The sequence below is a fragment of the Protomyctophum bolini genome (genome assembly GCF_963924005.1).
Source record: "Protomyctophum bolini genome assembly, chromosome: 18".
Classification (NCBI taxonomy): Eukaryota; Metazoa; Chordata; class Actinopteri; order Myctophiformes; family Myctophidae; genus Protomyctophum; species Protomyctophum bolini.
In genome coordinates, this window is record NC_137879.1 from 12,080,024 (window position 1) to 12,102,235 (window position 22,212).

A 22,212-nucleotide genomic window follows, 5' to 3' on the forward strand; every position below is an offset into this window, starting at 1 on the left:
TTCATCTAAAGTCTGTATGTAATACTGATGAACAGTGCTGTGAAAGTAACCCTGAACCCCAGAGTCTGTCTGTGTCGGTCTGCTACTCTGCTTATGTCATCCCAGCGTTAATTTGACTCTGGGAATGTAAAAATAGACCCATAAGGCTCTTTTTTTTGGTGGTATACACTCAGGCAAAATGACACCCAGGATGTTTGCAGTGTGCGAACATACTGAGTTCTGAGAGTCTCTGCGCAGATGTAGATGTTATGAAGCACTTTGTTCTTTGAAGATGTCCCCCCTGCTGTCTGACAGAAAACAGAGAGGGGAGAGAAGAGCGTGTAGTGGCAGCGACCCCGGTGAATGTACACAGTTGGGGACAGAGAGTGGAGGATTGGAGGGATTACAAAATAAACAGTTAAGGCCATAGCTCGGTGGCAGGGTGTCGGGGCAGGCTTTGATTAAAGCCTAATGGGGGCTGTGCTACGGGCCCTGACCCAGCTACATGGCTAGTTATTACAGGCAAAGAGGAGGCCCCGGTTGACTCATAATACCCCTATGTCAGTGGTTTTTCAAACTTCTCTATTCCCGGGACCACCAAATAGCCATAGCCTCCGGCTGTGCACACCCCTCTCCCCCCCCCACCATTATTAAATGGCGTTAAAGAACCATTCTCACTGGGCGCAATAACTATAAAGATAACTATCGTTCACCCTTGTATTTCGTTTTATAGTCTGGTGGGAACTCTGCTGCTCTGCCATGCACTTTTTTTTTTAAGATATTCTTTTTGTGGCTTACGCCTTTTATTGTTTTTTTTTTTTGAAGGGACAGACAGTAGGCTGACAGGAAACGGGTGAGAGATGGGGGGTGACGTGCAGTAAAGTCTGTGTCAGGCTCGGGAGTCGAACCCGCGGCACACTGCGACTGGATTACCAGTCGGGTGCCCAGACGGTTACGCCACCGCCTGGGCCTTGATTTTTAAAACTATATTTTTCTAGTTATAGTTCTCAGTCTCTGTCAATGGCCCTTAAGAAAGGGGAAATTGGCGCAGTCGGTAGCGCTGTCGCCTCACAGCTAGAAGGGTCACGGGTTTGAGTTCCACTGGTGACACTGGGCGTGCTCTCTACTCGGCATCATCAGTGCCCATACTATAGGTGGGGTTGGCGAAAGGGCCTTTCTGTGTGGAGTTTGCATGTTCTCCCCGTGTGCCCCTACGGTAGGTACCCTCACAAAAAACATGCAGTAATTCCGGTCTCTATACTGCCTCCCGGATGCGCCTGATGGAGGGGAAAGGAACTTGTTGGAATAACGTGTTCCTTCCACGCGCTACATCCGGGAAACTCCCCTCAGGTGATAAGGTCACTCCTCATGCATTGAAGGAAGAATGTGCTCAGTTCGGGGCTCTCCTCACGTTGGCAGAGGTAGAGTTTTGATTAATTGAACATGGTGGACCCTCTTGTAAACAAGTGTAATGCTTAATTGGGTCGTCCACTCACAGTTAACAGTCTTTGTATTGAGTTTGTGCTTGAAATGTACTGTAATTCTGCAAACTGTTAATAAATATTTCAATCAATCAAAGAGCCCAGGATTACAGTTTAGCCATTGGCACCGGGTGAAAAGTAGGTTACAAAAAGAAAAAAAGGGGAAAATTGTATGCTATTTTCAAACATCTTTGAACGTTTTGGAAACATTGATGGCTGGCATTGTCCAAAATAGGGACACCAGGTTAAACTGGCACAATAAATTATCATTTGAATTGAACAATTACCTATCCTTTCCACCTCCTGTCACCAACACTTTGAAAACCACTATCCTGGCTATCTGGCCTGTCTGTCACCATGGCTTTGTGCTTTTTCAAACACTAGATGACGTCCCCCATGCAGTCAATCATACAGGTCTCCATTCAGCCCCTGCATGCTTGCCATCCTGCAGGTGACAACATGAGAAGACAAGGCAATCAGCCGCTGGGTTTGATTACCAACCAAGTTTGCTCCTATCGGATATCGCATAAATTAAGCTGATGTGTTCCTTTCTCTTTATGTTCGACATGACATAACATAACAACGTGATGTGAAATAACCTGCCATTTGGGAAATACATTTATGAAGTGTTTTGTACAATGTTTCACTGTTGAGTGAATTTGGTAGAACGCGCAGTAAAATCATCCGTGTTAATGTAACTCTTGAGAGTGTAAATAATAGGGCCTGTGACGGTTACGTTTGGTTACATTATTTTGTACACTCTCGGAATTGAATTGATAAAGGAAAGAAAAAAAATAACACCAAAGATTTTACTGTGTACAATGGACTTTTGAATTCATGTTGTCTTGCATGTTGCCTTGTTGTTGAAGTGGCTTCATGAAACATGTTTACATTATTTCTCATTTTTTTTCTTTTATGGCACAATTGTTATTGTAAAGCGGAATGATACTGTCTGTAAGCACTGATTAGAGTTGTACTTTTATATGGAGAGGAAATAAAGGTTTAATAAGAATTCTAATTTGTAGTCTGTTTTTACCACTGGGTGCTCGGAAGTTAAAACAAGAATGACTCGAGTCATAACTGCCAGCTGCTTGGCCGTCTCCGTTGTGCATCTTTTCCCTTTTAATTTTTTCCTCCCCAAAAACCTCTCTGTAACAACCTCCCGTTCGTTTCCGACGTTGTATTGTTGATTTTGTTCACAAAACTGTGTTTTGTCATGGCTTTCCTCTTAGCTCCAGTTAGCTCATAACATTAGTTGCTGTTGCGCTCTGTGCGTCCAATGTCACTGGTGTTAACCCATTACACAACATGCGCATGCATGCATAAAGTGTGGCAAATCGAGTGGCAAAGTGAATTTAATGTTGTTAAGTCATTTAATGCAATCAAATAGGACTTTTCTGTTTGGATGTATGGGGGAAAAGGGGTGGGGGGGATTCAGATTTTACAGGGGCCAGTTTCGAATTGCAGCCATCCGTAGGTGCCCTTTGAGAGCGGTTTTAAAGGAGTCAAGAGATTTGCATGTCTTAATGACTGTTGGTAAGGCGTTCCACATTTTGGTGGCATAGGAGTCGAAAAGAATGTAGTCCCTTGTTTGTGCCGAATCTGGGTTGTACATGGTTTGTTGCACTCCGTCTGGTTTTGTGGGTGTGGACTTCGTTAAGGAAGTATTTAGATAGGTACATGGGTATCTTGGTGGTGTATCGAATCTTGTGGACCAGACCCATTGCAAGATGCTGTACTCTGTCGTCGACCCTAAGCCATTCCAGCCTGTCAAAGTGGGTAGGGGTGAGGTGGGTTCTGGGGGTGAGGCCAAGTAGGAGCCTGACCAGTTTGTTTTGGGAAGTCTGGAGCCTAGTTTTAAGGGCCTTTGAGGTGCTGTGGTACCAGGAGGTGCATGCATATAGTCAAAGAAACCTTGTAGGCTACGAGGTCTCCTGTTAAGGTTTTCAAGGTGTTTTTGTTGACCAGTGAGGAGATCCTGTAAACAAAGGAATCTTGTTCTTTGGTTGACTTTTTTGATTACGTTGGTGGCCATTTTATCACCGGAAAGATTAGCCTCCAGGATGGAACCTAGGTAGGTAATGTCATCTTTACGTGTGATAACATTGTCACCCACTCTAACAAGTCATTTGCCTTGATGAGATTAGATCCAAAGAGAATGGATTCAGTTTTTCCCAGGTGTAAAGATAGCTTGTTATCAGCGAGCCAGGTGCAGATTCTACCGAGTTCAGAGCTGAGGGCCTTTTCAACCTGCAGTTTGTTCCTGTCCGAGATTAGCAGTGCCGAGTCATCTGCGAACAGGAACAAACTGCAGTAACAAGCTGATCGGAATCGGTCAGAATCGGTATCGGTAGATATGACCCTGCAAATAATCGGATATCGGTCATAATTTCATAATCATGCACCCCTAATCCTTCAGTTTTAGAACCACTGGCCTGCATGACAGAAACATAGGATGCTGTCACTTTCACACTGTCTGTGTCTCTAGGCATGCATACAGTGGCATGCAGCTGAGCTGGTGTCTTATTACTGCAGCATTTGCATTGTTCCAGAAAATGTTTACGGCGTCACTTTCTATGATGTTGAACTGGGATATGATTTACAGTTAGAGCCAAATATGAATAGCACTGTATTTGCATGTCATCATTGACACTGCAGCAATACCACATGGTAATATATGTAACATGGTATTATATTACCATGGTATGTTGTCATGTCAGGTCAGGAGAATTAAACAGGCTTCATTAGTTCATTTCGTAAGTAAGCCTATTTAATTTAGGCTTAATAACCTACATCTACAAAGCTCAGAATGCATCACCGCTAACACTTTCTGAGCTTGTAGATCTGCTATTTCCGGCAACCTGAAATTACATATATACACACACTTATAATTAATTAACTCAAAGATTGAACTGAGAAGTTATTCATATTCATTGAGGGAAACGTTGGGCATTGAACCTGTACAATGTAATTTGTAAAACAGGGAATATGAATAGGCCTATATTTTTGTCACTCAGACCCTCTGCCTCTGTGCTTGTGTGTGTGCTTGTCTTGCCTTTGCTACCACCTAGCGGTTAATGAGCGTACTGGCAGGCTCTAGGTTTTCTACACCACCTCACCACCAGATGTCTCATCTATCTATTCTACTGTTTATTTTTCTGAAATGTATATGTATTTGTCCTTCTTCTGTGCACACACATACGTTTACCAAGTTCAAATCTATCAACAGAAAAATATTTAAAAACATGCTTTTTTTTAATTGGTTTACAAATAAATATAGCTACATTTTATTATTTCTTTTTTTCCGTGTGAGTGTGTGTGTGTGTGTGTGTGTGTGTGTGTGTGTGTGTGTGTGCGTGCGTGTGTGTGTGCGTGTGTGTGTGTGTGTGTGTGTGTGTGTGTGCGTGCGTGCGTGCGTGCGTGCGTGTGTGCGTGTGTGCGTGTGTGTGTGCGAGTGAGTGTGAGTGAGAGCTATGTGGTGGTGGGGGTAGGGAGGTTTAGGGTTAGGGAGGGGGGTAGTAAGTAACAGATCAGGCTGAATGCGCTCTTAAACGAAAAGAGGATTCCTGGCTTGCTTAGTTGCTTCGACCATTTGGCTCTGAAGAGACAACAACAGAGTGAAAACAACACTCAGTCAGTGTACTATGAGCGCGTCTTGTTTTGGAGATAGTTTCTTCACAGATTGTTAACATGAACACCAGCTGCGTCTCCTCCGGCAGGTGTTACTGTGATTAGGAACAGAAGAACAGGTGAAAGAGCGACTTGTTTAAAGATTATTAGTTTATTATAGTAATATAGTTAGGCTCGACCACACAGCTACAACCACCTCTCTGCCGCACTGACTGCACTCCCTGCCAAGAGCTCTTCTTCAGGTAAATAGGCTAATGCACTTATAAATGTTGTTTCCTTTTGATTTGATAGGCTATAAGAAAATACGAGTATTAAACAGAACTTAAACCCAGGATTTACACATAAAGGCGTAATTATAAAACACTATTGATTGTATGATTTGTTCAACACTCGCGACAGGCACACGTGCAGTTGTGTAGGTAACGGTAAACGGGCTACTCGACTTAACTTTTTTTACACGTAGTATTTGTCTATCGCGCTGTTGATTAGTAATTATTTAAATGCAAATACAATACATGATAATAAAGCCTACAGTTTTACTTTTAGTTCTGTTTCGTTGTGGGTTGTGGTTGTATAGGCCTACAGCTGTGCTGCTGCAGGCAGTTACACTCATCATTACAGTTAGTATAGGCTACTTATTAGTTTGTTAGTACGACGGTGTCGCCTGCCAGAAATACAATTCAGGCTATAAATAATTATGCAAATTAAATGTATTGCTATTGTAACTAAGTTATTGTAACACAATTGTCTGAAAATGAAATGAATGTGTTCTTAAAAAAGAAGAAAAAAAAGATGATGAAAGATTTCCCAGGCACTTTCAAAAGAAAATGCAAAGTTTTGGTCATTTCATCATCTACTCAGGCTTATGAACACCCTGGACAGTTTAAGTTGCTTGATTCAATATTTAGATATTTGATATTCATTTTAGCTGCCCCTTCCTATACAAACTCCTTGTAACATCAAACTCCCATTTTAACCATGATAGATTCATCAAAAACGCCTGTCCTTGGTTCTGGTGACTGATATTATCCCTCTAATATGTCAGGTTTTAATTACTTCTTTCATTTATTGTTTATTGTGTTTTCGATTAATCTATCATGGTTCAAATGGAGTTTTTGAAGTTACAATGGGTTTGTAATAGGAAGGGGGTGGGCGGGGCAGATAACATGAATATCAAATAGCTAAAATAGCTAAAACTGTTTGACACAACTGTGTCAGACAGACAAAACTGTCACATAAGCCTGAGTTAGGCTAAAATCATGAAACCAAATTGCATTTATGTTGATATAGGCTCTATAAACACATAGCAAAAATTCGAACTGTTATTTCTCCGGCATTCTAAGTATTTTGGCTCTGCAAAAAAAACAGTATGTACTATGTAGCCCAGGCAAGGAATTACCCCAAATGTTTGAAAACATATTGAGAGTGAGCTCTCAAGAGCCTACTCAGTTTTTCCATGTGTATGACTGTAACCATCTTAGTCATCCATCTTATAAAACTGATCAAATCAAAGAATGATCCAAAGTCCATTATAATGGGTTTTGTGGCTGCTATCAGCCACAGTCAAACCCATAGTTTTAATTAATTAATCTATTTGCAATTGTTAATTCATCATCCATTTGTAACTCAATTGTTCAATGTGTATTTTATTGTGTCCCAACTCCCAAGCATCAAAGATTGTTGCGTTGATGAATCACACTGTGGCACACTGTGGCAACTCAAATGTGTTCCTTTCAAAAAGTACAGGAATCTTCACTATCAGTATTATTAAGGTTTATAGTACTCCTCCAAGGTCACTGCGGTCTGAGAGCCAGCTAAATCTCAGGGTCACAAAGAAGACCCGCTTAAAAGACCAGAGGTGACCGAGGCTTCTCTGTTGTAGCCCCCAAATGATTGAATGTGCTCCCCTCCCACGTCAAATTGGCCCCTTTCCATCAAGACCTATAAATCTCGCTGTAAGACCCCCCTCTATACCTTGGCTTTTAACCCCGCTTGAGTTTCTTTGGTCCATGTAATGTTTTGTTTCACTGTCTGACGCTGCTGCGTCTTGTACTTTTCAGTGATGTCTCAGTTGTTTCACTGTAGGCCTACTAGGCTACAGCACTTTTAAACCTTGAGTTCTGAAACGTGCTATATAAATAATGTGGATTGGATTGGACTATACTTTACAGAAGAACACTATAATGACAGTGAGTGGCAGTTCATGTCCTTCCTTAACAGGCAATTAACTGGATGACGTGCAACCAAACATTAGCACTCATATTGCCTGTGGAAAACAACATTTACAGCAGAGGAGTAATCCAATCTGTGCACGTGGAATGAAGAGGCTGGACTTTGTTGTGATTGAGTGACCACTGATGGAGGGGAAAGGAACTGGTTGGAATAATGTGTTCCTACCAGGCACTATATGTCCAACCGGGAAAACTCCCCGCTCTCAGGTTAAAAGAAGCATTTGGACTCCTCATGCATGGAAGAAAGCATGAGGTCAGTCCATTGCTCTACCCAGGTTGGCAGAGGGAGTGTAGCGCCCAGGATTAGATTAGAAAATTGACAATGGGTGAAAGAAATGGGTTACAATACAAAAATCATGGGATAAAAAGTTTAGAAGAAAAAAAAGATTGAGTGACCACCATAAAGCATAAAGACTGAGCGCACCTGCTACCACTCACTCACTCGTTTATCGATTCTGCCCTGTGACTATTGTCCTCTGCGCTGTGTAACGCGATCCGACGGGAACAAAGAAGGAACAGCATGTCGCAGCACAAAGTCAAGTCTGGGACTATAGAGAGAGGTTCCAGTCAAAAGGCTGCCTAGCCTATAGTGTTCCCCCTGTTGTATATTTGTTGTTTTAATATAGGGAGCCTTGAAAAGGCGCTGTGTAACGAAGCACTCCTTGATTTGCTCAATACATTTGGCCTACAGTGAAACTGTAATGCACACATAGTATGCAACATTACATTTCTGTGACGTACGTCTCTCAATTGGGTTGCTTGCCATTATCCTTTTTAAGTTGCACTTTCATCTCAATGTAAAGAAATGGTATACGTACTCTATGTCCACCGATCCCATTAATGATTGATGGAATGAGTAGAAAAGGCCTTTTTTGAGTAGCTGCTGCTGAGGCTTGTTTAAGCCACAATTATAGCAGTACATCTAATGTATTATGTGTATACTGTATATAGAGTCTTATAGACCCTATATATATACAAAGTTACTTGTATTCATTCATGGCAGCTCTTATCATCACACAGTTTTGTACAGTATGTATATGATCTGCTTTATGATTACATACATTTTTGTCTTACTTCATGAAATCTGTTATTTTCCTCTGCTTTCCTGACTCACACTCTCCCTCTCAACCCTTTTGACCATGCAGGGGCTGTTGGTTGGGATCGAGGACCCACAGAAAACAAAACATCATCTCCTCCAGAACACACTTGACCTCCTCTTCGGCGTCTCCCAGACAGTCTCCATCATGGCTGCCAACATGACCCTGCCGGAGGGCTGTGGGCCTTACGTGGACTCTCTGTACTACAACCTGTGTGACCTGGGCGCGGTGTGGGGCATCGTGCTGGAGGCCCTGGCCGCGGCCGGTGTGGTGTTCTCCCTGGTCCTCTTCATCTCGCTGCTGGCCAGCCAGCCCTTCATCACGGACAAGAACCACCAGAGCTCGGTGGCTCTCCACGGCTGCTTCCTGGTGTGCACCAACGGCCTCTTCTGTCTGACCTTCGCCTTCATCGTGGAAAAGGACTTCGCGACCTGCGCCTCGCGGAGGTTCCTCTTCGGGGTGCTCTTCGCCGGCTGCTTCGCCTGCCTGCTGATGCAGTGCGTGAGGCTGAACGTCCTGGCCCGACGGAACATCACGCCCGCGTCCTGGGCGCTGTGTCTGGGTGCTCTGGGGCTGTGGCTGGTGGAGGTGGTGATCAACGCAGAGTGGCTCATCATCACCGTGGTGCGCCACCCGCGAGGGCCCCTCGACGTCAACGGCACGGCCGCCGAAGCCGGCAGCAGAGCCACGGCCACCCCCTGCAACATCGCCAACCTGGACTTCGTCATGGCGCTCATCTACGTGATGAGCCTGCTGCTGGCGGTGGTGGTGGCGAGTCTGCCCATCATGGCGGGCAAGCACAAGCAGTGGAAGACCGACGGCGCGTTCATCCTCCTGACCGGCCTGTTGTCGGTAGGCATCTGGGCGGCGTGGATCGCCATGTACGTCTACGGTAACGAGAGGAGCGGCGGAGGCCCCACGTGGGACGACCCGACCATGGCCATCGCGCTGGTGGCTAACGCCTGGGTGTTCCTGCTCATCTACACCATCCCAGAAATGTGCTCTCTGACCACAGAAGATGAAAGCCAGCAGAGCTACGCCGAGGACCTGTACCCCAACCGAAGGGTGGGCTACGAGACCATCCTCAAGGAGCAGACGTCCCAGAACATGTTCATGGAAAACAAGGCCTTCTCCATGGATGAACCAAACCAAGGTATGGAGACGTAACAGGCACACCTTTAACCACATGAACTCTATTATAGGGTGAACATTTGGTGAAAATAGCAGATCATACATTTACACCTATTCACCCAGAATTATATATTTATATATATTATTATTGTTTTGGTCAATGGAAGGGGCCTGTTAAAGCTAAACAGAAATCAGCTTCCCTGAAGGCCACTGTGTTTTGTTCAATTGTTACACTTCACACATAGTCGTGGAATCTAACGTCTAACACCCAGCAGTGTCATACTGTAAGTAAGTTAATGAAACGGTTTTGTGGGAGTCATCTCATGACATTCTGACATGCAAATGACTTGCAAAACATTGTTTACAATTACCAGTACGCACTCTACCGAGAACTGACAGACAGCTCACGTGCAAGCCAAGGCTTTGTTCCTCACTCACTGGTATAGTCCCTCTGTAAAATAAATGACTGTAACGCATGAAACAAGAAAAGTAAAGTCATAACATACAGAATAAGTGATCGATAGAAGTTTGGAAGTAAGCAAGAGAAAAAGGGGAATTTGAAGCAAAATATTGCTGAGTTTGGCAGCTTCTTGATGACCCGACATAATGTGATATGGTGATATTGTTGCACCCCACTGAACAGTATCTGATCACCAGTGGGGGAAAGTGACATTTACTTACATACTGTACTTAAGTACCATTTTGAGGTATTTGTAGTTTACTTGAGTATTTCCAATTTCCAGTACTTTTACTTCTATACTCCACTACATCTCGGATCAAAATAGTGTCCTTTTACTCCACTACATTTACTGGAAAACTTTAGTTACTGGTTACTTTGTAGATTTTGATTATTAATACAAAACATACATGACCCACTTCAGCCCCATACGGTACATTGCAGCCATATGAAACTAGCCGATCTACAAGCTCACAATGCGTTGCATCGCGACGCATTGATCTGCTATTTTCAAAAGATGTTTACACATTTGAAAACGTGGACATTCTGCATAATGAGTACTTTGTACTTTTGGTACTTTAAGTACATTTTGACGCCGATACTTTTGAACTTTCTCTCAAATACATGGAATACAATGAATTCCCGGACCTTTACTTGAAACGGAGTATTTCTACAATGCGGCATTGATACGTTTACTTAAGTAAAGCATGTGAACACCACTGCTGATCACCCAGTTAACAGGGCTATGCAGAACACTGCGTACCGCTGCCCACAACCCTTTGATGCTGGCAGCGGTTCATCTCCGGTGGGTGGAGTAATCACAGATGGTAATGTGCATGGCGCCGTGCGGACGCTCATGCCCTACAGGAGATTACTGGATGTCTCCCACCCGTCTGACAGACAGAGACAAGCTGTCAATGGAGTCGTCCGTGGTGTAGCCACTGTCTGTCTGAATCTGTTCCAATCTAAAAATAATCGGACACATTGTTTTAGTTGGTGTCAGAAGAGTTAGCGAGATGTTATACTGTAATTATGCTCATCGCTGGCTGGCTGCATGCAGTGCGTGATGTTTCCCAGAAAGCCCTACGAAATTACAGTAATCAAATGAGGTGTTGATGTCATTTATATAGCCATGAAAAGGGCAGTTTTGCTTCGCCAAAGCGGTGATACTTGTCTAAACCTCTCAATCTTCAATCGCTAAATTTTACTACTTAAGCCCTAGCCTCCCGGAGCGCTCTCTATTCTGGGGGCAAAACATTTGGCAGAAAGAGCAAGCTCACAACGCAACACAGCCCTCTGCATTGTGAGCTTGTAGATCAGCTGTTTTAGAATCAGTTTTATTGTCACATCATTTACCGAAGTAAAGTAGTGGGTGAAATTAGTTTTTGGGCATCGTTCCCATCGTATCGTTATTTCATAGAAGTAAGAAAAAAAGGGAAGAAGATTTAGATAAGATAAGATATAAATAGGTGCGTGAGCATAGCAGCAGATGTGTGCTGTGCATGATAGTTAAGATGCTAGAAAAAAGCACACAAAAAAAATATATTTAGTCTACAGGAAAACATTAGGGGGCCTAGTGTAGACTAGGCCCCCTGGGGGGCTCCAGTCAGCTCAATATTCAGGTTTAAGTCATTAAAAACATAAGGAACGCTGTTATTAATGATAATATTAATAATCTCAAGACATGCAAGACATTATTTTAAAAGATTACAAAAAGAGAGTTGGAAGTTGGAGTGCTGTTTCCAAAGTTGTGGGCTGTGAGTGAGCAGAAGTCAATGATTGACTTCAGGACGTGATAAAAACCCAATCGACCGTACAGTACCAACTCCTTTCCCAGTGCATTCCATTCCCAGCGTTATTATTGTTGTTGGTGATTCAGAGGGAACGGCCAGTTTCTCAGTCAGTTAATGAATATCTTGTATAATACCTGTGTTCCTAACCAGTGCATCGTGACACACACGCACAGCACTCCCACTCTGTCTGGCGTCCATTCCCAGCAGGAACATCAGGGCTTGTGTTTGCGCTGCCGGGGTGTCGCCATGGAGATAAAAGGTGTGGCAACAGTCTCATCCAGGGTAGATATTTCACAGAAGGAGCGCGCCACACTCCCACAAGACGCCAATGACACCGCTGACTCACATCCGTATGTGTGTGTGCGCTCGCTTTTATACTGCTAAGATGACCGGACACAGGAAACAAACACAACATTTAGTTTGTAGATGTTTTTTTTTGTGTATGTGTGATAATTTCCCCTTACATCATCACTTATATTTTTAGATGATTTAGATTTATTTTGTCATTAATACACAACACAAGGGTGTCTGCATATTCCTGTGTTCCTGTGTTCTGATATCTACGCAGTAAATCGCTGAAGTGACAAATAGCTGCTGGCATCTTGCTGTATATAGATGAGATTCCCAGTAGCAGCATCTAGGACTAAATCCTTCTGGGACCTTGTTGTTGGGACACCAGTCCCAAAATATATCATGTATTGTTAAAGAGGGCTTGTAGTTTTCATGTATTGAGGTTGTTGTGGGTGACAAACTGATGACTGATCTGTTTTGCCTTGTCCCTGCCTGTGTCTTTCTGTCCCTCCCACCAGGTTCCAAGCCTGTGTCGCCCTACAGCGGCTACAGCGGCTACGCCGGTCAGCTGCGTAGTTCAGTGTACCAGCCCACAGAGTTGGCTCTCATCAGCCAGGGAATAGGGAATGTGAGTAGGCCCACCTCAGCGTTGCTTACTCACACAGTTACACCCTGATTTGTGCTCTGCTCACATCATGATATGATATAGTACTTTATTGTCAGTTCACACTGAAATTTGTCTTGCGACACAGCAGCCAAGTATGCAGAACACACATTTGACATAACACAAAGAACAAGACAATTTACATACATAAAGACATGAAGATGAGAGCAATATATCCACCGCCTAGATTATCCTATGGCTATCAGATGTTAATACCACACACAAGCACAAGTGCAGCTCATTAAACAGTGTTGATTTGATTGTATTGTTTTGTTTGTACACTGATTTGAAATCTTATGGGATAGTGTTAGTAATCGATCGGACTAACGGGAGATCGGAACAATGACATGTTACCGTCCCGACCAACATGTAGGAGAACGCCCTCCCCCCGTCTAGCTTCCCAGCCACGAACACGGACAATTATTGTGTTCATTGGAGCGTGCAGCCAAGCTGGACACATCGTGGAGAAATCTCACCCCAGTCTCCACGGTGGTGGACAGGCGTTGACCTGGCGCTGTGCCACCCAGAAGCTCCTTGAATAGATACTACTTACATTTTTTATTATTATTAATTAAGTGGTCATTGTCTAAGTGGGTTAATCAATAATCAGCCCTGAGCCCTTTGGTTATCAAAGATAAGAAGAAAACCGTCCTCTGCTTCATATCTGGGGGGTAATTAGGCCTTGCGTCGTCCATTATTTATCAGTAACCGCACTGCTTGGTGTGTATTATCGCTCAAATATGCAGGTTAATCCTTTCCATATAAAGCAACTTTGAGTACTATCCAAAACCGAGGTGTTATAATTACTATTATTCAATGTAGGAACAAGAAACTGGTCAGGCCTTTTCCTTTCAGTTTTCCACCATTTTGCCTCTTCTTGAATGTCTTTGTCATGGACCCCCATTGTGACTTCACCACAGCACCACCAGTCGGACTTGTCCTTTGACTCGGCCATCCCCAGGGCAACCACCAATTCCACGGCCAACAGCAGCGGAAGCAGCACCCCCTCCGTACACACCGAGACGGGGGAACAAGTCACACACACGCAGACACTCAACAACAGCGTAGGTCGTGTCCCATTATGGGCGGCCTTGTGCAGCCACCGCCTCACACCTCCCTTCTCAACGCCGTCTCAACCTCGTCCACTTCCCTTAATTCCTCCTACTCTCCGGATGATTTGTCTTTTCTCTTGCCTTTGCTGCACGTGTAGCCTGTATTTCAGCTCTGGTTGTATCCATAGCGACTTCTTCTTCCACAGGTTCTCTATGAATCACCTCTTTGTCTGCTTTTTTTCCTCTTTTTTTTCTGTCTCCCAGGGGCCACCTGTCCGTCTGTCTGTCCTTTCTTTACCTGCTTGTTCAATATGCTTTATGATGACCTGGGTCTGTTCTGTACCTCTGATCCGTCCTTATGGTCCTTTTGTTATTTTATGTGAGAAATAATGTAATATAGACTGTTTCGCTAAAGGCACATTCATACTTCATCGAACGACCATGTTGGCTGACCAAAAACCTTGTGTGTTCAATTGAAACGCATCGATGCCCTTTTCTTTTTCTTCTTTTTTTCATCCGATGTCGTTCGACGATGTATAAATGGAACATTTAGGTGGTGGTTTGTCCTGACTCAGTGTTTGTGCTCCTATATTATTCTTTTAACCACATGAACCCTAGCATCTCTATTCTGGGCATGTCATAATACACAACAAAACATTTGGCGAAAATAGCAGATCAACTTGTAGATCAGCTGATTTTCTGTAAAGATATTTGGTGTAGACGGGAAAGGGGGGGCTATTTTCGTCCATGCTAAACCCCTTATCCCGAATCTACTTCTTTTTTTACACATTGTGAGCTATTTCAACTATTCAAAAATGCCTTTAAAAATAGTAAGTGGTTGCACCACTCAAAAATGGCAACGTAGTTTAGGGATAAGGGGTTTAGCATGTACAGAAATAGAGCCATAGGTATATAAATGGTTGAAGTGGTTAAAAGTGTCTCATTGTGGATTTGTTTCATTACATTGATGATTCTCAGGGAACAATAATCTCTCTCTCTCTCTGTCTCTCTCTTTGGCACTTCAGGGGAATGGACTGCATAGGAAGGCACAGTGGTGAATATTCTGCGGCTCTCAACACCCTCGCTCTCCAAGACGTCTCAGTTCATGCATTTTCATTTGCACCTGTTGACTGTAATTTCCTGGCTTCCCTGAGCTGGTCCTAAGAGGAGCCGTCAGCCCCAACAATAACAGTGGCAAAGTGGAGGGGGGAGGCCGGGCGGCAGTAAAATACCTTCTATTGATGGATTATCCTGGTTCCAAATGTGAGGCAGACAGTATAGTGCCTCATTTGGAAGTCAAACCATGGTGTGGCGGTGGAGCCACGGATTTGCTAGAGAACAATGGCTTTGTGCAATGGTCGCCATTTACTAGCCACACGGCGGACTTTGAACTCCCCCATGCTTGACGGACTGTCACAAATGAAAAGCCATGATGACGCTGACGGTGCAGATTGGTTGCATCAGGAGTGTTTTTCAGCCTGTGTGTGCAGTGTATACATACGCATGCATGGGATCCACACACACACACACACACACACACACACACACACACACACACACACACACACACACACACATTTAACATCTTTATTTGCATTCACATTTAACAAGAAATTCGTGAAACACAAACAATAGTAGATGCACAAACTTGGAAAGTGCTTCAGGATACAGATCACGGGTACAGGAAGCATCGCCTTCTCCATATATGGCGACACACAAACACACACACACACACACACACACACAAACACATACATTATGTAACCCTTTATTCGCAAGCTGAACACACTGTAAACAAACGTTTATTATTGTTGCTGATGTCGACCGCGACTGATTTCAGCCATTTGGGTTCCATATAGAAGCCAGCATGTTTTCTATGGAATATTGAAAGTAGCCGATCTACTAGCTCTGCTTGTAGATTGACAACTTTCGGTTATTATTTTAAGATTAGAGCATTTGAAGTGGTCAAACTATAGCAAATGTTCAGAAGCACCTTCCATCAAATCTATCAGTGATTTCACTGATTTCCTCACGGGGTTGGCTGTTGTGTAGAACAGCAGGAACAATGTCACTAGAACATAACTTTACAATTTGTGTTAATTGTTTAGGAAACGTTGCTAGGGTTCGGGAGGGGTAGGGTTCCTTTCGCTCACATTATGACCTGGTGGTTTTACAGTTATTTTTGTTTTAATCCATGCGACCTCATATCAGGACAAGTGTACTGTGAGGAGCAACAGGTGCCAAGAAGCAGCCAAACTGTACCCATTGTAATCCTAGAGGTGACTCGTTCTATACTTGGGAGAAGTTGGGACATCTTACTCACCCGCAAGCTCTCATGACTTAAATTGACAGGATTTGACAGTGTTGGTTGGACGGATATCACAGGGATGTCACCAGTAATCGAAATACACACATTGTATCGTATGATAGAAGTAAATGTAGGTGTCAAATTTTGTTTTGTGCCCGAACTGATTCATTTGTAGCACACAACAATGGTGTGGGTTTGGAATTTGTGTAAATATGTCGCCCATGTGGTTGTGTGGAAGAATTTGATGAATATACAGCACTGTATTATGTAATCACGGCTCTTTTATAGCACATCTCCTCTATTTTTATTTATTCAGGGCGGTGCAGGCATGATGATGCTTTCAATTGTTGAGTTACTACAACATTTCTTTGTTTTGTTTTATTACACATTCAGTACTGTATCATCAGCAGCAGCCACTGAAGTTCCAAATATTTTGTTTTTGATCCAAATAAATAGGTACCTGTGTAATTATAAATAATTATGCTGTTGTGTCACATTCAGCCTCCTAGAAAGTCCACGTTTGGTCACCTGGCATACACAACAAATGGGGTTTTGTTTAAACGTTTCAGCTCTATATTCCGATTCCAGGGGGTCCCCAGATGATGGATAGTTAGGAACCAAATGGACCATTATGTGGCAAGTGTGTACAAATGGCAACAAATGGACATTGTTTCCATTTGTACACCAGTGTTGCCAACTCTCCAGTAGCGGAAGTAGCTACTGGCTCTTCGGAAAGTCTCTAGAAGTCGATAGGGGTGGTAGCAACTTTTTAGCGTCCCTAGCGACATTTAGGCGCCCCTAGCAACGAAAATATGGAGCCAGCCCAGAACACCATTTCCTTGCTCTGTGCACATAACCGAGCCGAGGAAGCCAGATGCGCCGAGCACTTTAGTGTTGCCAACTTAGCGGATTTGAGGCTGAGAGAGGGAAAATTAAGAAAAAGGAGAGTTTTATTTTTGGCGACTGTCAACACGATTTGTCCCCAAAAAAGTAGCTAGATTTCTCTCCAGAAGCTTTTCACTAATTCAGTCGCTAGGGGGGTCTGGAAAGAAGAGTTATGGTGGTCCATGGTCTAAGTAATGAGTTCAGGCCACTACATCAGCTAACAATAACAACAATAACTTACACATTTTTAACTATATTTTCAGATGTGGGGCTCCTTGACATGAAATGGTTTGAGAACCACTGCATTAGAATGTGGACAGCAATATCTTTCCTGGATAGGCTGCTGTAGATTGTTCTGGCAGCGCATGTCGGGAGCCACGGGTGTCTTGCAACACAAGCAGCCACGGGTGAGTTCACCAGCCATGCATGTGTCGGAACTAATACCTGTCGGACTGTTACGTCAGACCACCATACTGTATGCGCCACGTTCTGGCCCACCATCTAATGGCGTAGAACAGTGGTTCTACGCCAGTGGTTTCATGTCAAGGACCCTCAAATTGACAGTAATTATAGCCCACGGACCCTCATTTGAAAATATATGCCAGAGACCTCCATAAGAGAAGATTTTTACGTTTATTTTCAAGGGGCCCCCTGTTTGACATGCATTAGGATTAGGCTACCTAACCACGTTTAATGACATTTCTATCTCTGGGACCCCAATGTAAATTGTAAAAAGTTAATTGAACTCTGAGAGTGTACAAATGGAACCACTTTGGGAACTTCTGGCCTGAGTCTAAACTTACTAACGACCCCTGCCATATAGAGTGTTTGGTCAGTAACAGGGATCGTAAGCAGAAGAGACAGGGAGACACCTGTTACTGAACAAACACTCACACACCATACCCCCAGTGTTATAAATCGACACTGGGGGGTTTGACTGTTTACAATGCTATAAAGTTCATGTTAGGTAACCTGGTCAAGATAGGTCAGTAGAAAGTGGGGGTTCTGGCCTATAGGACCAACAATTTGGAATAGTTTTGAAAAGTTTTAACAGCACAAATCTTTTCTTATGGGAAGCTCTACAAACCATTTTCAGATGGGGGTCTGCTCTGCGGCCAACTAAACAATTTAGGGGTCCTGCATTCTTCGACTTGAACATGTTTTAGAACCACTGGTAAAAGACTGGACGATGAGGAGGACATGGTTGCTTGTAGATCTACTTTCAAACGGCGAAATTAAGTGGTACAATATTTAGTACAATATTTGTAGTACAATATTTTGATCCGAGATGTACGTAGTGGAATAGAGGTAAAAGTATTGGAAATTGGAAATACTCCAGTAAAGTAAAGCTACCTCAAAACGTTACTTACCGGGCACGGTGGCACAGTTGGTAGTGCTGTCGCCTCACAGCTTGAAGGTCCTGGGTTCGATTCCCGCTCGGGGTGCTGTGGGTGCTGGCGGTGTGTTTCCTCCTCCGCGTCATCAGTGCCCATTCCCGAAGGCGGGGTTGACGAAAGGGCCTTTCTGTGTGGAGTTTGCATGTTCTCCCCGTGTCCCCTAGTGTAGGTACCCTCACAAAAAACATGCAGTAATCCTGGTCACTAAACTGCCTAAATGTAATTAGTCACTTCTTTACCTGTGCGCAGTGGGTAGATTAGCATCACACGGGGCAATTACTTTGCTAGGTGGAAAGTGTCTCCACTGCATCATGGGTCATTTTCATACTCACCTTTGATAAGATCACGCCATGCTCCCCGCAGGGTCTCGGCGCCTCACACAGCGACTGGCCGACTCCGGAGCCGAGTTCATATAAGGTCACTCACACTGTTGCATAAGCCAGACAAAATGAAAAGCGCAGGAGGGACACACTCTCCTAAACAAGTACAGTATGTCACAGTAGAGTGTTGGCACAATTGAGATATTATAGCTATAGTCATGTAGTGTAGGTTCATGACCGAAAGAATAAGGTTGTGGATACAAGCGGACAAAATGAGTTTTCTCAGACGGGTGGCTGGCAGTGGCATCTCCCTTAGAGATAGGGTGAGAAGTTCAGTCAAGCGAGAGAGACTCGGAGTAGAGTCGCTGCTTCTTCGCTTGGAAAGGAGCCAGCTTATGTGGCGCGGGGTTAGGGCAGACCAAGATGAGTTGTCCCCGAAATCCCCGAAATAGTGATGCCAAGTTGAATGTGTTCAATTAAATCTGACACTTCACACCAGGCTGCCCTTCTGCTTATAATTACAGGCCTCCTCCATGTTCTATAAGACCTGTGCAGGCTATTAAGGACTAACGTGTGCTATAGCTATACTAGGTGACAGGAATATTAGGACATAACCATATATCGAATCATGTTTATCACTCTGTTGGATCACACATGGATCCACATCCACTGACGACAAGTGAACCGATGAGGTCAAAGGTGTCGTTTGTTGTGATTTTGGTTGACCAGGCTGAGTGAGTGGTCCCTCATGAGTCTCCATCTTAAATTGGCCACAATCTCAGTCATCGGCAGGTCCAGCCTCTCTCTGAGTTTGGCAGCGGGCATGAAGTCTGTCTGTCCGAGAGAGAGAGAGAGAGAGAGACTACTCTCTGGTTAACGCTATAACAGAACAGAGGCGCTCGGGGGGTGTTACTCAGGGACAGTGCAACATATATGCTACAGCTGGGCAGGCCGCGATCGGTGAACCGGTGACCTTCTGATTACCAAACCGCCTGTCTACACACTAAGCAACAGCTGTCACACTCATCCATCCCATCATCCTCTCTGTTTCCCACTGTTAGAATTAACTGTGAAAATAGCCAATTCACAAGCTCAGTCAGAATCGCAACACGTTGTGAGCTGCTATCTTCGCCATGTGACACCGTCCTACATACGACGAAGTATAAAACTGGGCGTTTTCTCTGCCATCCAACGCCTCACAATGTGTCCAACTTCTTTCTGGGGTAGTCTAGGGTTCAGCTCTCTGGCTGTACTGTGTCTCATCTTAGCTTTGACAGTGTCAGTTGCCAGCTCGATCTCCCTGTCTAGGAGGCCAGGACGTTAAAGATAGAAATAGACCAGTAGCAGGGCAAACTTGCAGTGATTATAACGACGGAACATGTTCCTTGCATATATACACAATGTCATAGTAGGCGAATATTTATCAAATAAATAGGCAAACATTTGTCAGAAATAGTAGCTGTACCATCTCAGGAGGTGTCACAATTAAATGCATTGTGACTCTGAGATTGTGGTTAACTATTTTTGGCATTGAGATTTGGTGTGCACCAGATCCATGGGGGACCCAATAGTGTTTAAGTGGTTAGATAAATTTAACTAATGTAAACTACAACCAATTGTAACCCTAACTCTGACTGACCCCTGGCACTCACTCTACCTCACTCTCTTTCACTCTAATAACTTTGAGTCTCCTCTCCTGCTCATGTTTCAGCATGCCTCCATAACGTCCCCCATCGGCTGTTTACTTCTGAATCCAGACAGTGGGAATAAACACATTGGTCAACTGGATGCAACTGTGGTCAAGAGGTTGGCCTGTGATTTATAACCAATCCAACTGCTGTGGCCTGATAACCTCACTGCCATAGCAGAACAGAGATACAGGGTCCCAGTCTAAATTAGGCTGCATGCTATCTTTAGTTTGTATGGAGGATTACATGTGGTTTATCGGAGCCTAGACGGAGCAGGAGCAGAAGGTCATGTGATACTATAGCTGCAGGCCAGATAAGGGAAACATCATGGCATGTCCTTTGTCAAATTTCACCTTTTATGTCCAATCAATGGAAGGGGAAACAACGCATGGTCTGTAAGTGTCATTGAAGAAGGCACACCAAGACAATAGGTTCTAAAAACTGACCCCATTTAAAAGTAATATGGTATCTGCCAAGAATAGAAATCCTTGTATTATGTACAATTGTAACGCCAACGCGGGGTCAAGATGGCAGACGTGACTGTGATGTATGTAAGTGATTTTGCATATTGTGTGTGTGTGTGTGTGTGTGTGTGTGTGTGTGTGTGTGTGTGTGTGTGTGTGTGTGTGTGTGTGTGTGTGTGTGTGTGTGCGTGCGTGCATACGTCACGTGTCTGTGTCAAATTGAAGTGACTCATAGAATTAATCAAATAGTCCTACTGGGGAAACTCCCCCCTGTCAGGTGAAAAGAAGCGGCTTGGACTCCTCATGCATTGAAGGAACCATGAGGTCAGTCCATTGCTCTCCCCAGGTTGGCAGAGTGTAGAGCCCAGGATTACATTAGATAATAATTGACACTGGGTGAAAAAACGGGTTACAAAATCGTGGGATAAAATTTAAGAAAGAAAAAAGAAAGAATGAATGAATCAAAAGGAAAAAGGTAGCCTATATAGGGAATGTGATTGGGGGGATTCAGTATTCAGTGTTTTATAACATTGGTATTTGGAAGTATAATGTGTCCATAGTGATAAAGGGATCACAAACTGGGCAGCTTCCTGAAAGATAAGTTCAATTGATTATAGAACCGTGTCTGTGTCCTGTTGATAGTGCAGTGTATTGCACACAGCTGTTTGTCCAGTGAGGTAGCCAATAGCCATACACGGCACTCACTCACGCATGCACAGTGCACACACACGCGCGCACACACACACACACACACACACACACACACACACACACACACACACGCACCTCACATTCTCTTTTGTTGTGTGTTTTTCTATGTGTGCATGTTATCAAGCAAAGACATGCTAGGTACTCTCTTATCTAGTGAGGTAGTCAAGTAAGTTCAAATTGGTTTTGTATAGCGCATTCACGCAGGCGCAAACACAATGTGCTTCACACAAAACACAAAACAATACTTGTAAAATGCACCAAAACGTAGCAAAAATATAGAGAACACTCATCCACTCTCACATGGTACAGCAGTAAGTAATGACTAATGACCCCCCCCTCTGTCAATGCAAAGCAGACACACACACAGATACATGCGCAGACATGCACGCATACACTCATACATGTACTGTTTGAGCCAAAATGCGTTTCTGTTTGTTTTGTTTTTATTTTAATTCATTGTGTGGCCTCGACGATGATGACTTTGAAGTCATTTTGATCACAGTGGGTGGCACTAACTAATACACTGTCTACCTCATGGTGCAGAGGTGTGGCATCATTACTCACCATGGCAACCACCACAGGGGGTGGTTACTTACTTATACCTGGCAGTGGGTGATGGGACCCAGGTGTGCA

The 22,212-nt window shown here is 43.9% G+C and overlaps 1 protein-coding gene across 2 annotated transcripts; it reads left to right on the top strand.

The window, feature by feature from the left end:
* The first annotated feature begins 4,988 nt into the window (after nucleotides 1–4,988).
* Nucleotides 4,989–15,706, top strand: gprc5c (G protein-coupled receptor, class C, group 5, member C). 2 transcript variants are annotated; one of them, XM_080788667.1, is made up of 5 exons: nucleotides 4,989–5,332; nucleotides 8,467–9,571; nucleotides 12,609–12,718; nucleotides 13,675–13,818; nucleotides 14,832–15,706. In XM_080788667.1, the coding sequence occupies exons 2-5, from the start codon at nucleotides 8,566–8,568 to the stop codon at nucleotides 14,862–14,864; spliced, it is 1,293 nt and encodes a 430-aa protein (XP_080644793.1). In that variant the 5' UTR covers nucleotides 4,989–5,332; nucleotides 8,467–8,565; the 3' UTR covers nucleotides 14,865–15,706. The 2 variants fall into 2 exon arrangements, with proteins under 2 accessions (XP_080644793.1, XP_080644794.1); XM_080788668.1 differs by lacking the exon at nucleotides 13,675–13,818.
* Nucleotides 15,707–22,212: the final 6,506 nt, after the last annotated feature.

What these genes read in the sequence shown, in the direction of transcription:
- gprc5c (XM_080788667.1), top strand. Translation starts at nt 8,566, where the DNA reads ATGGCTGCCAACATGACCCTGCCGGAGGGCTGTGGGCCTTACGTGGAC. An exon ending in TCAGCCAGGGAATAGGGAAT is followed by an intron (nt 12,719 to 13,674) that starts GTGAGTAGGCCC and finishes ACTTCACCACAG; the next exon opens with CACCACCAGTCGGACTTGTC. An exon ending in CGCAGACACTCAACAACAGC is followed by an intron (nt 13,819 to 14,831) that starts GTAGGTCGTGTC and finishes TTGGCACTTCAG; the next exon opens with GGGAATGGACTGCATAGGAA.